Here is a 14,981-nt window from a genome sequence, read left to right on the forward strand (position 1 = left end):
TATTATTTTAAAATGAAATGAATTGCAAAATGGCGAATCTAAAAAGTAAAACCGGCCTTTTATGGATCATATATACTGAAGGCGAAGGAAGGAATTTATGGTTGAAGAAGTAAATAGATGAAATGGAAGAGGTGTGCACTGCAAGGTCAATTATTATATGCATACAGTTGAGAAATTTAATTGATTTTGGTAGAAAGTTACAAGCAACTGCTAATTACCATCCAATTTTATTTATTTACTAAACAAAAAGTAGTTATAAGACTACAAATCCTTTGGCCAATTAATTAATCATTGCCTTGTCATCCTATCCTTCACAATGATTCATTGAATGCAAACTCTTTTTTTTTTTTTTAATCTCAATTCAAGCATTAAATTAATTGTGTCTGTATTTTCAAAGGTTAATAATTGGTATGCAATATAATATTAGAAAAATGAAAATTGATTCATATCATTCATTTAATTTTACTATATACTTTTTCATGCAATAAAATGGAATGAAAACAACATAAGCGGAAGGTTGGTGGACAACACCACCAAATTGTGCATCATGAAACGGAGATCAAGGCACGTCATCTCCTATCATCAAACCTACTGGCAATTGGCAATGGAACCTTCCAACTTATTTTTTTCCTATTTTAGATTAAAATACTTATAAATGCCGATTTTTATAAAAAAATTAATTTTTAAAAAAATTACGAGAATAGGTCTTTTTAACGAAAACGCTTTTAGTTAGAATATTTTTAGGTAAAAAGTAGAAAAATGCTCCCAACTACATCAACACTAAAGTGATAGCACCAATATTTTTTTTTATTTCCTTATTTCACTTGTGTTTTCATAAAATCAACCTATTCCCATAAAATTTTCAAAAATCGGTCTATCAAGTAATTTTTTAATTATAAAATTCAACTTTTGTGAATATTTTATTCCATATTTTGAGAATCAACCCCTCCATTTTTAATTCTATAAATTTAATAAATAACTTCAGTTAAATTGAATTATGTAATTTAAAAAAACAAAAAAATTATTTAAATAATAATATTACATAAGATTAAATAGGTAAATAAAAATGTTAAATATATATGTTAAAGTTATGGATTTCCAACTTAAGTATCAACGAAGGTGATACATATATTTTTACTTACATGGCTTCATATATTAGTGACGAAGTATGAATCCCTGGAATACAAATTTTAGATGTGGGTTGTGAGACGATAATTTGATTGATATTTGGCAATATTATTATATATTCTTTTTATTTGGTTCATATTTTTGGCTATCTAAGAGAATAAAGGCGGAGTTAAGGGCAGATACCACGTGCAAGTTGACAATTAATTAAACAGGGCCGTTACTTCAAACCTCTACGGAAAAAAACACCCACCTTCTTCTACCACTAACCTAACTCTATGCTACCACATCACTGCTCTACTTATTTAAGGATTCTTTTTTCTTACATTCTTTTGCACGTACATCTCTCTTAACACTTCCCATTCACCATTTCTTCTTTGTTTTTCTCTCCTTTTGTTTCCATTCACTAAGAAACACTGAAGTTATGCTTCATGCCCATATCGTAAATTGATACACTTTTGTTTTTATCCCAACTTTCCTAGAACGAAATTCATCTTTCTTTCAGGTTTGTTAGTATTCTTGTGTTGTTTACAGAATTGGGTATTGATTTTCTTTTCTTTTTTTTTAAGCAAGAAGGGAAATTCTTGTTTTCCTTTTTTTGGATTGATTTTGTTTGTTTTGTCAAGTTTGATAAAAAAAAAGTTTTTAGGCCGCTTGGGTTTGTAATTTTGTTGATTGAGGTTTCAGTTTGGTAAGGTTGGTAAACAATAATTTTTTAACTTTTGGAGAGTTTTTAATGATGAGCCGTTTTGCTTTCTGAAGTTATGCTTTTGTTGAAATGAAATGTTTATGTGATCTTTCATCTTTGGTTACTGGAAGTGGAATCAACCACGAATAAACTATTATCTTTAGCACTAAAAGTTTGATTTTTTTTATACCATCTTCACTAAAATAAGCTATCAGAGTGTAAGGGAAAAGTTCACAGTGTTGATCATACCAAATTCTGGTATGCACAACCAAAAATAGCTTAATCATAGCATTTCTTTTTGGTTTGGTTTCACTTTAAATTTGTTTGATCATGATGTTGGTTCATTTATATGTTTAAAAAATCACAGTTACTTTTGAAGTCTCAATTCAGAATTAGACTCCCATTACTAAAACCTTGCACCCATTGATGATGGTTGTTTTTGATGATATGCAGTATGTCTGAGGCCCAAAGAAGGTCAGCTGTGTCTGGTGGAAATAATGGATACGTAAATGGGGTATTGCCAATCCGGAGCCCGGCTACAATATGTGAAGTAGATGAATTCTGTTCTGCACTTGGAGGGAAAAAGCCGATCCATAGCATTTTAATTGCGAACAATGGAATGGCAGCTGCCAAATTTATACGTAGTATTAGAACGTGGGCTTATGAAACATTTGGTACCGAAAAGGCAATCCTGTTGGTGGCAATGGCTACTCCTGAGGACATGAGAATCAATGCAGAGCATATTAGAATTGCCGACCAGTTTGTGGAAGTTCCCGGGGGGACAAATAATAATAACTACGCCAATGTGCAGCTCATTGTAGAGGTGTGTATAGTGACCTCTGGTAACATTTGCTTGCTTCCGAATTGTTCTTATGTTGATGAATTGCCTCTCAAAAAGCTTGTTTTAGTTTAAAGTACAAAGGAAATTTACCACTCTTATGATGTCCTTGCTTTAAATAATTGATTTTCATCCAAATGATTCTGATACATACGACTTCATAGATGTCAATAGCTCAGTAACAGATGTTTGCATGTAAAGTCCTAGGACATTGTAAGAGAACTGATAAGCAGTACGGAGGTTTCTTTTTCTTGCTACTAAAGGTTCATTGGAGTTAGTTCCCGCTTACTATGTTTAATTATATGATGAAATTCTATATTTTTTGTCAAATCATATCATGTGTTACTCAGATGGCAGAGATAACACATGTTGATGCGGTTTGGCCTGGATGGGGTCATGCATCAGAAAACCCTGAGCTGCCTGATGCACTGAATGCAAAAGGAATCATTTTTCTTGGGCCTCCATCTGTTTCTATGGCAGCATTGGGAGATAAAATTGGTTCATCATTGATTGCCCAAGCAGCAGATGTACCCACCCTTCCATGGAGTGGTTCTCATGTAATTATCTTCTTTTTGAATATTAAAAAGTGTCCTTTCCATGGCAGTTTCTCATGCACAGTGCTACATTCCTGTTCTCCAGGTGAAAATTCCTGCTGAAAGTTGCCTAGTTTCTATTCCAGATGAAATATATAGTAAAGCATGCGTTTATACAACAGAAGAAGCAATTGCAAGTTGTCAAGTTGTTGGTTATCCCGCAATGATTAAGGCATCTTGGGGTGGCGGCGGTAAAGGCATAAGAAAGGTTCATTCATTCATGCAATGTTTTGATTCTCTGACAATTGCAATTTTTACTTATATCCAATGCTCTAGCTAATTCCCTTTTAAAGTAACTGCTCTTATTTTGGTAAAATTATCATTTATTTAAGCACTTTTCATATTATTCGAATTGGTTTGAAGTTTTTGCATGCCTTGTGATGTTTGGTTTTCTAGGTTCATAGTGATGATGAAGTTAGGGCACTATTCAAGCAAGTGCAAGGCGAAGTTCCAGGTTCACCTATATTTATAATGAAAGTTGCTTCACAGGTGAGATTTTCTGTGACGATTCATTTCACAGAAGTGGCAGGAATATAGATATTTTTTTCTGACAAAACTGTTTGGTATATATATTCTTTCCTGAATTAGAGCCGGCATTTAGAGGTCCAGTTACTTTGTGATCAGTATGGGAATGTTGCTGCTTTGCATAGCCGTGACTGTAGTCTTCAGAGGCGGCACCAGAAGGTCAGTTTGTTTCTTTGAGGCTATATTTGAATGTTAGTCTTACATAACAAAAGTGATTCCAGTCAAAGGGAGTTTAATGCTTCAGTTGCATCATATTTGAGACTTAACAAGATCTGATATTAGCATTCTTTATGTGAAATAGATTATCGAGGAGGGTCCAATCACTGTAGCTCCATCGAAGACAGTAAAAAAGCTGGAGCAGGCAGCTAGAAGGTTAGCTAAATGTGTGAATTATGTTGGAGCTGCAACTGTTGAATATCTTTACAGTATGGACACTGGCGAGTACTACTTTCTAGAGCTCAACCCTCGGTTACAAGTATGTCATAACGATTTTACCCATAGTTCTAGAACATGTCATATGGAGTTAGGTGCCACATTCGGTCAATCAACTTTGTGCTTTTGCTTTTCTGTTTGTTTTATCCTTTTAGTGTGGTTCTGCAATATATTAATTGTATCTTCATTTGGAAAGGATGTAAATACAAGTGCTAGCTGGTTTCGGAATCAGTATTGAGCTAAAATAACCATTTATAAAAGCATTCAGTTTTACAACCACAAAGGGTGTAGATTTATTCTACAACATGGTTGGTGGATTCTTAATTTATTTTGGTTCAAAGAGGTTAAGAAGAATCTTGTGATTTATTTGGCGGACGGATTTTTTACCTTCTCACTTTCCTTGGATAATCAATAATTAAAAGCTTTTGCAACAGGTGGAGCACCCTGTAACCGAGTGGATTGCTGAAGTGAATCTGCCAGCTGCTCAGGTTGCCGTCGGGATGGGTATTCCTCTATGGCAAATTCCTGGTATGATGCCAACATTCAATACTTCTCTTTAACCCTTTTTCACATGATCATGTAATTTACGTAAATGATATCTGTGTGCTTGATTTGATTAGAAATACGGAGATTTTATGGAGTGGAACATGGTGGAGGTTATGATTCTTGGAGAAAAGTTTCTGTTGTTGCCACTTGTTTTGATTTTGACAAGGCTGAATCAACAAGGCCTAAAGGTCACTGTGTAGCTGTGCGTGTGACAAGTGAGGATCCTGATGATGGTTTTAAACCTACCAGCGGAAAAGTACAGGTCAGCCTTACTAAGTTCAGAAAAAAATAAGTTGTACTTCAAATATCTCATTTGGTTCTTTTTTTGCTTCATTTTTTTTTTAAGTTTGTATTGAGCTCCATGACTTTGTACAGGAGTTGAGTTTTAAAAGCAAGCCAAATGTGTGGGCTTACTTCTCTGTCAAGGTAAGCTTTATTTTTCGGAAAAAAAATATTGGTTTACAGAATCTAAAACTTAATACAATGATTGTGCAATAATACTTCACAGTCTGGAGGAGGCATTCATGAATTTTCAGATTCTCAATTTGGTAAGAATTACACTGATAAATTTCGATTTTTCTATGAATGTTTTTGGACAAGATAGCCGCTTTGTATATAGTTATTCCTTACAAAGATATCATTATTTCTGATAAGAGTGAAATCTTACATTAGGACATGTCTTTGCTTTTGGGGAATCCAGAGCTCTTGCTATAGCAAACATGGTTCTTGGGTTGAAAGAAATTCAAATCCGTGGAGAAATTCGTACAAATGTTGATTACACAATTGACCTTTTACATGTATGTTTATCAAATGAACCATCGTTTTTCGTTATAAAAATGTACGACTTTAGGACTACCAACCACTAACAGCTAAAATGCTATACAGGCTTCAGATTACCGAGAAAATAAAATCCACACTGGTTGGTTGGACAGTAGAATTGCCATGCGAGTTAGAGCAGAAAGGCCTCCGTGGTATCTTTCAGTTGTTGCCGGAGCTCTCTATGTAAGTGCTCATATATCAGCATTCAATGTTCTTATCATAGAGTAAGTATTTTAGACTGTTTATTTATCTCAGAAAGCATCGGCCAGCAGTGCAGCTATGGTTTCAGATTATATTGGTTATCTTGAAAAGGGTCAAATTCCTCCCAAGGTACAGTGCTAAGCCTGAGTTGCTTCTTTTATGTAGGTCTTTGTTAACATACTGATGTCTGTTGGTCTTGATTTCAGCACATATCACTTATGCATTCTCAAGTGTCTTTGAACATTGAAGGAAGCAAATATACGGTATGAGTTTTCAATTATGTCATTGTACCACTATTTTAAGGATCCTTTTCTAATTCTCAAGAAATTCTAGAGATTTTGGGTATCATGTTGATGAATCATGCATATTAACATTTAAAAAAAAATGTTTTTAGATTGAAATGGTTAGAGGGGGAACAGGAAGTTATAGGTTGAGAATGAATGAGTCGGAGATTGAGGCAGAGATACATACATTACGCGATGGTGGTTTATTGATGCAGGCAAGCATTTTCCCTCTAGCATTTTACTACATGTTTTACTTTTGCTTATGTTCTTTATTTCTTTCGCAGTTATTAGAACCTCTTACTGCTGGTCTTTGTATTACAACCATCCTTCTGATGCTTACTTTTCAATTTATTATAGTTGGATGGAAAAAGTCATGTCATTTATGCAGAGGAAGAAGCCGCTGGTACTCGCCTTCTAATTGATGGAAGGACTTGCCTGCTACAGGTGCAACATATCCCTTTCTTTCATACACTTTGCATCCTCCCCTTGACCCAACTTGAAGGAAAAAACAACCCCACGTTTTCCTTTGGTCCAAGAAAACAAGTTGTGAGGTTATTATTTATGTTTTTCTTCTTCTTGTTTTCCCCCCTTTATCCAGAAAGATCACGATCCTTCAAAATTAGTGGCTGAAACACCATGCAAACTGCTTAGATTTTTGGTTTCTGATGGTAGTCATATTGATGCCGACACACCTTATGCTGAGGTTGAGGTTATGAAAATGTGTATGCCTCTTCTTTCACCTGCTTCAGGAGTTATTCAAATAAAATCATCTGAAGGTCAAACAATGCAGGTAATATGTTCTACATGAGAAATATAAAAGTTGAGTTTTTTGGGAAAACTTAGGAAGCCCTTGTTCTTGCAGGCTGGTGAGCTCATTGCTAGGTTGGATCTGGATGACCCTTCAGCTGTTAGGAAAACTGAACCATTCCAGGGGAACTTTCCGGTACTGGGGCCGCCCACTGCAATTTCTGACAAAGTTCATCAGAGATGTGCTGCAAGTTTAAATGCAGCCCGCATGATTCTCGCTGGTTATGAGCATAATATCAATGAAGTGAGTATTTCTCTATCCCACAGTAATCTCAGGGGGATGAAATAGGCCAGGAATCACAAAATTCTCTTCCGCAGTAGTTTTTGCCTTTTAAACTTAAGTGCCTTTAACTAACTAGCTCTCAGACCACGGGTTACAGGATTTCGACTTTTAATTCCTTAAAGTTTTTACAAGTGATATATAATATATGGCTAATAAATGGAACTAAAGAGTTCAGAATGCTACAATATCAGCGAAACTTTAAATAATGCTTACTGAAAATAATAGTCAATTAAATATAAAAAGGAATAACAAAGAATATGAACTGTTCAAAGGTCTTAGTGATGCCTTTAGATAGAGAGCAAAGACTGAGTTAAAACTTTCAATGAAGGGTAAATGGAAAAAGCTCAGATCCTAGGTCCAAGCCATTCTTAGATATTCTTGAAATTTGATTCATGATATCAATTTGGCTGACACATGTTACAGGTAGTTCAAAGCCTGCTAAATTGCCTTGACAGTCCCGAGCTGCCTTTCCTTCAATGGCAAGAATGCATGTCTATTTTGGCAACCAGGCTTCCCAAAGATCTTAAAAATGAGGTAAATATTCATTATCTAGAATTTGTCTCCGCTTTGGTTCTTCGGGAAGTGACTTTAAACGTGTATCTTTTGATCCGATTTTATTTTTATTATTACCGTTGTATCAGCTGGAATTGAAGTATAAAGGGTTTGAAGTGATTCCAAGCTCCCAGAATATAGACTTTCCTGCAAAGCTATTGAAGGGAGTCCTCGACGTGAGTTTCCTTATCCCACAATCCTTATCTTGAAGTTCACTTTCTGTATTGGGAAAGTTAAACACTTAGGGCGTCTACTTTGGTTGCAGTCCCATCTATCCTCTTGTTCTGAGAAAGAAAGAGGATCCCTAGAAAGGCATATTGAACCATTGATGAGCCTTGTGAAGTCATATGAAGGCGGAAGAGAGAGTCATGCTCGTGTTATTGTGCGTTCCCTTTTCGAAGAGTATCTATCTGTTGAAGAGTTATTCAGTGACAACATCCAGGTAACTTTGTCGAAAAGAAACACATATTCTTCATAATGGTATTACTGTAGTGCATATATCTTTGTCATGGTTATTTCTTTCGACAATACAAATCTGAATTGCCTTTGTTTTGAAGTGTTGAGACATCAATGCCTAAATTTTGAACATCATATTTGCACTTCCCTATCTTGTTACAGCCTTCAAGTTTTCGAATGTTTGTTATTCTATTTTCATGTTTATACAAGTCATTTCAATGCGATATCACAGGCTGATGTGATCGAACGTCTTCGGGTTCAGTATAAGAAAGATCTACTAAAGGTTGTGGACATTGTGCTTTCTCATCAGGTACTGCCCCTTTTATAGTTGGCTTTTCTGCCCTTTTTCCTATCATAAAATATAGGCTAAAATAGCAAAACCCCCATGAACTTTACCAATTTACTTAAGTATAATTTTATTAAACCCAAATAAGCCCTTAACCATTAATTTTGCACGCAAATAAGTCCTTAATCTTTAATTGTACCAAAATGGGCCCCTAGCCTTTTAACTTATACCTAAAAAGCCCTTATCAACCGTCAGTTGAAATAAGGGCTTATTTGGTCCAGATTAAAGGTTGCAGGTTTATTTGGATACCATAAAAATTAGGGGCTTAGTTAACAGAAGTGGAATAGTTCAGGGGATCTTTTAATATTTTAGCCTAAAATATTCCATACTCATACTGTACGGTTTGTGCTTTGCTTGCAGGGTGTCAAGAATAAAAATAAACTGATACTCAGACTCTTGGAACAACTGGTTTATCCGAACCCTGCTGCATATAGAGATCAACTAATCCGATTCTCTGCACTAAATCATACTAGTTATTCTGAGGTTAGATATTTTACTAAGTTACTAATTTAATAGCTTACAATAATATGATTTACTATCGTGTTCTTTGTATTCATCATTTCGGCTTTCCAAAACTCAATTCCTTGGAGGACAATATTTGATGTTTTCTCTTTAAGGCTTATTTTTGAATTTGTGCATATAGTTGGCACTCAAGGCTAGTCAATTACTGGAACAAACCAAATTGAGTGAACTTCGCTCCACCATTGCTAGAAGCCTTTCTGAATTAGAAATGTTTACTGAGGATGGTGAAAGTATGGACACGCCCAAGAGGAAAAGTGCCCTTAATGAAAGAATGGAGGATCTCGTTAGTGCTCCTTTAGCTGTTGAAGATGCTCTCATAGGTTTGTTTGATCATAGTGATCACACACTTCAGAGGCGGGTTGTAGAGACATATGTTCGGAGGCTTTACCAGGTATTAAGGCTTAACTTTCACAGCCTCAGCTTATGTTATTTCGAGACCATCACATCATCGTTTAACTGTTTGTATTTGTCACCAGCCATATCTTGTAAAGGAGAGTGTCCGTATGCAGTGGCATAGATCTGGTCTTATTGCTTCATGGGAGTTCTTGGAAGAGCTTATCGAGAGAAAGAATGGGTCAGAAGAACAAATGTCTGTTGAGAAACATAGTGAGAGGAAATGGGGAGCCATGGTTATAATTAAATCTCTCCAATTTTTGCCTGCAATTATCAGTGTCGCATTAAGGGAAAAAACTCATAACCTTGAGAAAGCAACTCCACATGGATCTCTTGAGCCAACAACCTTTGGTAATATGATCCATATTGCACTTGTCGGCATAAACAATCAGATGAGTTTACTTCAAGATAGGTATATGGAGTGGTCCTCTGAAATTTGCTTGTATCGAAATCCATAGTTATATAAAATTATACAACCTATTAAAATCCAAAGGCAAGCGTATATCCAATAATAGTTGGAGTGGTTGATTTTTTATTTTTAAAAATAACTTCTTGAATGTAGGACAAAATCATAGATTTTCTTGATCAAAATTCCACTTTTACTTTTTTCCAGTGGTGATGAGGATCAAGCTCAAGAGAGAATCAAGAAATTAGTGAAAATACTTCAAGATAAAGAGGTAGGGTCAAGTCTACGCTCGGCTGGTGTGGGGGTAATTAGCTGTATCATACAGAGGGATGAAGGGCGAACACCAATGAGGCACTCGTTTCATTGGTCAGCTAAAAAACTATATTATGAGGAAGAACCTCTTTTGCGACATCTAGAACCTCCTCTATCCATATACCTCGAATTGGTCTGTTATTTTAACTGGTACTTGTTTTCCTTCTAAGAAAAAAAATATTTCTATGCACCTTTGATCTGATGATTGTTAATTCTTAATCCAGGATAAGCTTAAAGGCTACGAGGGCATAAGGTATACCCCATCACGTGACCGTCAATGGCACTTATATACTGTTCTAGACAAGCCACACCCGATCCAGAGGATGTTCCTCAGAACACTTGTCAGGCAGCCTACATCCAATGATAGGCTTACAGCATATTCGGGACATGATGTTGACATGAGGCATAATCAATTGGCTATATCTTTTACTTCAAAGAGCATTTTTCGGTCCATAATGGCTGCTATGGAGGAGTTGGAACTTAACGTGCACAATGCTACTCTAAAGCCCGACCATGCTCAGATGTACCTTTGTTTCTTACAAGAGCAAGAGATAAATGATCTCATGCCTTATACCAAGTAATTAAGTCTATATTCTTATTGTTGTTCCCTTTCTCCTCCTCCACTGCTGCATGATCGGTAAGCTTCTTCTATTGCACCAGGAGAGTTGACATAGATGCTGGACAAGAAGAAGAGGCAGTAGAGACGATCTTAGAAGAACTGGCTCGGGAAATTCATGCGTTTGCCGGTGTAAGAATGCATAAATTAGGTGTTTGTCAGTGGGAGGTGAAGCTCTGGATAGCATCTTTTGGACGAGCAAATGGTGCTTGGAGAGTTGTAGTGACAAATGTGACAGGTCAGACCTGTACTGTGCATGTAAGTTTCTATCCTGTAAATTGTGGTGCTTCAAAAATTGTCCACCACACTCTAGATTAATGGTGTGAGAATTAAGAACTATATCTATTATCCGACTAGAGCTAGTCTAAACCTTAAGCTCATTGAAAGTGGAGTTTAGATGAATATATGTTTAACAAATTAATATGGCCGTGTTATACTTTCAGATATACCGAGAACTAGAGAATACCAGCAAACACCAAGCGGTATACCATTCCCTTTCTGTAAGGGGTCCTTTGCATGGTGTACCAGTTAATGCCCACTATAAGCCTTTGGGTGTTCTTGACCAGAAACGTCTATTAGCAAGGAAAAATGGTACCACTTACTGCTATGACTTTCCATTGGTAAGCACAGTGCTATAGCATGCAGTCCATATTGGCCACTTTGCTTGTTCTTTTCCTTTTTTATGCGCAATAACCCGTAGCAGATAAACTTTATCACTGAGAATGAAGCTACTTGCAGGCATTCCAGATGGCCTTGGAACAGTCATTTGCATCGCGAATCCCAGGTTTTAAAAAACCCAAAGATAAACGTCTTTGTAAGGTCACGGAACTTGTATTTGCTGACCAAAAAGGTTACTGGGGCACTCCTCTTATTCCAACCGAACGCCAGCCTGGCCTCAATGATGTTGGCATGATAGCCTGGAGCATGGAAATGTCAACTCCCGAGTTTCCTTCTGGAAGAACAATTTTGATAGTAGCAAATGATGTTACCTTCAAAGCTGGTTCTTTTGGCCCAAGAGAGGATGCATTCTTTCTTGCCGTGACCGATCTTGCATGCAATAAGAAACTGCCTTTAATTTATTTGGCTGCTAACTCTGGTGCCCGTATTGGGGTAGCTGAGGAAGTCAAAGCCTGCTTTAAAGTTGGTTGGTCCAATGAATCCAGCCCTGAGAACGGTTTTCAATATGTTTACTTGACCCCTGAGGATTATGCAAGGATTGGATCATCTGTCATTGCACATGAGATGAGGCTAGCCAGTGGAAAGACCAGGTGGGTGATCGATGCTATTGTGGGTAAGGAGGATGGTTTGGGGGTAGAGAACTTATCGGGTAGTGGGGCCATTGCAAGTGCATACTCAAGGGCATACAAGGAAACCTTTACCTTAACATATGTGACTGGTAGAACTGTGGGTATAGGTGCTTATCTTGCTCGTCTTGGCATGCGATGCATACAGAGACTTGACCAGCCAATTATTTTGACTGGTTTCTCTGCATTGAATAAACTTCTTGGTCGTGAGGTTTATAGCTCCCACATGCAACTTGGTGGACCTAAAATCATGGCAACAAATGGGGTTGTACATCTCACTGTCTCGGATGACCTTGAAGGGGTATCAGCGATTTTGAACTGGCTAAGTTGCATTCCTCCTCATCTAGGTGGGCCAATACCCGTTTTAAATCCTTTTGATCCTCCAGAACGATCTGTGGAGTACTTCCCAGAAACTTCATGTGATCCTCATGCTGCTATTTGTGGTACTTTAGATAGTAATGGGAACTGGAAGGGGGGTATTTTTGACAGGGATAGCTTTGTCGAGACACTGGAAGGATGGGCCAGAACAGTTGTGACAGGAAGTGCAAAGCTTGGAGGAATCCCTGTAGGAATAGTAGCTGTCGAGACGCAGACAGTGATGCAGGTTATCCCTGCTGATCCGGGACAACTTGATTCACATGAGAGGGTCGTCCCTCAAGCTGGACAGGTATGGTTTCCGGATTCTGCTACAAAAACAGCTCAAGCAATAATGGATTTCAATAGGGAAGAGCTTCCACTTTTCATCCTTGCCAATTGGAGAGGCTTTTCGGGTGGGCAAAGGGATCTTTTTGAGGGCATCCTTCAGGCTGGGTCAACCATTGTTGAGAATCTCAGAACATATGGACAACCCGTCTTTGTTTACATTCCCATGATGGGTGAGCTTCGTGGTGGGGCATGGGTTGTTGTGGATAGTCGGATAAATTCAGACCAGATAGAAATGTATGCCGAGCGCACTGCTAAAGGTAATGTCCTTGAGCCAGAAGGAATACTCGAAATCAAGTTTAGGAAAAAGGAACTAATAGAGTGCATGGGAAGGCTCGACCAACAGCTTATAAATTTGAATGAAAAACTTCACAAAGCCAAGAGCAACGGAGGCCATGCCAAGGCAGAGTCTCTGCAGCAGCAAATACAATCACGTGAGAAGCAACTGTTGCCAGTGTACACGCAAATAGCCACTAAATTTGCTGAACTTCACGATACTTCTTTGAAGATGGCTGCAAAAGGGGTAATAAAAGAAGTTGTTGACTGGGACCGTTCACGCTCATTCTTCTACAGAAGACTGCGCCGGAGAATTTCTGAGAATTCTCTGGTCAAAACTGTAAAAGATGCAGCCGGTGACCAACTGTCATATAAATCTGCAATGGACTTGATCAAGAGATGGTTTTTTGATTCCAATGTTGCAAAGGAAAGAGAAGATGCTTGGGTTAATGATGAAGCTTTCTTTTCATGGAAGGATGATACGAGAAACTACAATGAGAAGCTACAAGAGCTTCGTGTCCAAAAGGTATTGCTTCAGCTTACGAATATTGGCAGTTCAGCTTCGGATATGCAAGCTCTACCCCGAGGCCTTGCTGCCCTTCTAAGTAAGGTAAACCATCTTGCTTCCCTTCTAAAATATCCCTTCTTGCTTTTATAGCATTCTTGTCTATATCAGAACTGAAAATGATTGTTTTAATCCAACGCAGATGGAGCCATCAAGTAGGAAACAAATAGCTAACGAAATCCGTAAGGTTCTGAGTTGATTAGACGTCTTCATGAGAATAACGTCCAACAATCTTCTCACTCTCATTTAAATTTTGGTAACTCGATGCGAGTTGATAATCAAACCATACCTGTAGTGGAACTTCTGCAACAATTCTAGTATTTATGATGGCAATTCGGTCCTACGACGTGAGGCTTCATGAGAATTGGAGACGATGGTGGAGTCTGCGGCAAAGTCCATAGCTTTCGTAAGTGTAATTTTAGGGGGGTCCAAGTTGATGGAGTATTAGATTTTTAGTGGCATTAGGAAATCATCATGCATTAGCAATCTAGTTTAATGGTTTTGCTGCAGATCTCATGAAAACTTTGCTTGTACTAATAGTTTCCATAATCTATGTTTACTCAAACTTGGCTTTGAGTATGTATTCAACGTAGGTATGTTTTATCTTTTATAAGTTTTTCCATGTATTTGCAAAGGGTGATATTATACCATGTCCGAATATATGTCAGACACCAGGTACTTTCAGCAAAATGAAGGCCTATTTCTGAATGCAAATTTATCAGGTTTTGACATTTTGTATCAGCAGTTTTAACCCACGTGAAGAATATCAGTGTTCATTTTAAATAATAAACATAATAAATATTTAAAATATTTAAAAACATAAAATATTTAAAAACATAAAATATTTTATGGTAAAAGAATAGCATAAAATAATTCATAAAAATTTCGAATCACTCTATATTAAAATAATTTTATCTTTATTTTTTTTAAAAAAATTATGATAAATTTATCTCTTAATGTTTAATTTTATTACTTGGCCTTATTTTTGGATCATTTTGGTCATCCATTTTCAAAATTTAGCCAGATAATTTCTTTTAAATAAAAAATAACTAATTGAATAGTTAAAATTTTAATGACCTTAATATGGCAGTTTGCGTCGCGGTCTACATGCATATCATTTCCAAAGTGGATAATTTAAAAAAATATCTATGAACATTTTTTAAATTTATTAAACTTTTTAATATTTTTTATTAATTTTAAAATTTTTATGAAGAATACATGAATTGGCACGCAAATTGTCATATTAGTGTCATTAAATTTTTAACTTTTTTATTTAAAAATAAGAAATTTGATTAAATTTAAAGGTTAATGGTCAAAGTGATTAAAAAAAAGTAGGTTGAAGTGACAAAAGAGGTCAATATTAAGGTTAATTTTATCATTATATCAAAGT

General features: G+C 36.6%; 1 protein-coding gene across 3 annotated transcripts; it reads left to right on the forward strand.

Annotated features, from left to right (window-relative positions):
- The first annotated feature begins 1,382 nt into the window (after positions 1 to 1,382).
- Positions 1,383 to 14,281, forward strand: LOC121229044 (acetyl-CoA carboxylase 1). Of its 3 annotated transcripts, none has more exons than XM_041112177.1 (32): positions 1,383 to 1,630; positions 2,267 to 2,636; positions 3,002 to 3,208; positions 3,291 to 3,452; positions 3,641 to 3,733; positions 3,833 to 3,928; positions 4,071 to 4,244; positions 4,636 to 4,729; positions 4,822 to 5,009; positions 5,123 to 5,173; positions 5,256 to 5,295; positions 5,420 to 5,544; positions 5,633 to 5,749; positions 5,804 to 5,896; positions 5,974 to 6,030; positions 6,162 to 6,266; positions 6,409 to 6,495; positions 6,650 to 6,841; positions 6,914 to 7,102; positions 7,565 to 7,675; positions 7,783 to 7,869; positions 7,959 to 8,135; positions 8,382 to 8,459; positions 8,856 to 8,978; positions 9,139 to 9,408; positions 9,494 to 9,822; positions 10,024 to 10,261; positions 10,353 to 10,705; positions 10,789 to 11,002; positions 11,188 to 11,364; positions 11,483 to 13,636; positions 13,734 to 14,281. In XM_041112177.1, exons 2-32 carry the CDS (start codon positions 2,268 to 2,270, stop codon positions 13,788 to 13,790), a joined length of 6,807 nt encoding a protein of 2,268 aa, XP_040968111.1. In that variant the 5' UTR covers positions 1,383 to 1,630; position 2,267; the 3' UTR covers positions 13,791 to 14,281. The 3 variants fall into 3 exon arrangements, with proteins under 3 accessions (XP_040968111.1, XP_040968112.1, XP_040968113.1); XM_041112178.1 differs by having other exon boundaries at positions 5,822 to 5,896; XM_041112179.1 differs by lacking the exons at positions 1,383 to 1,630; positions 2,267 to 2,636; positions 3,002 to 3,208; positions 3,291 to 3,452; positions 3,641 to 3,733 and having other exon boundaries at positions 3,849 to 3,928; positions 4,071 to 4,141.
- Positions 14,282 to 14,981: the final 700 nt, after the last annotated feature.

The sequence above is a fragment of the Gossypium hirsutum genome, chromosome A05 (assembly GCF_007990345.1).
Source record: "Gossypium hirsutum isolate 1008001.06 chromosome A05, Gossypium_hirsutum_v2.1, whole genome shotgun sequence".
NCBI classification, from domain to species: domain Eukaryota; kingdom Viridiplantae; phylum Streptophyta; class Magnoliopsida; order Malvales; family Malvaceae; genus Gossypium; species Gossypium hirsutum.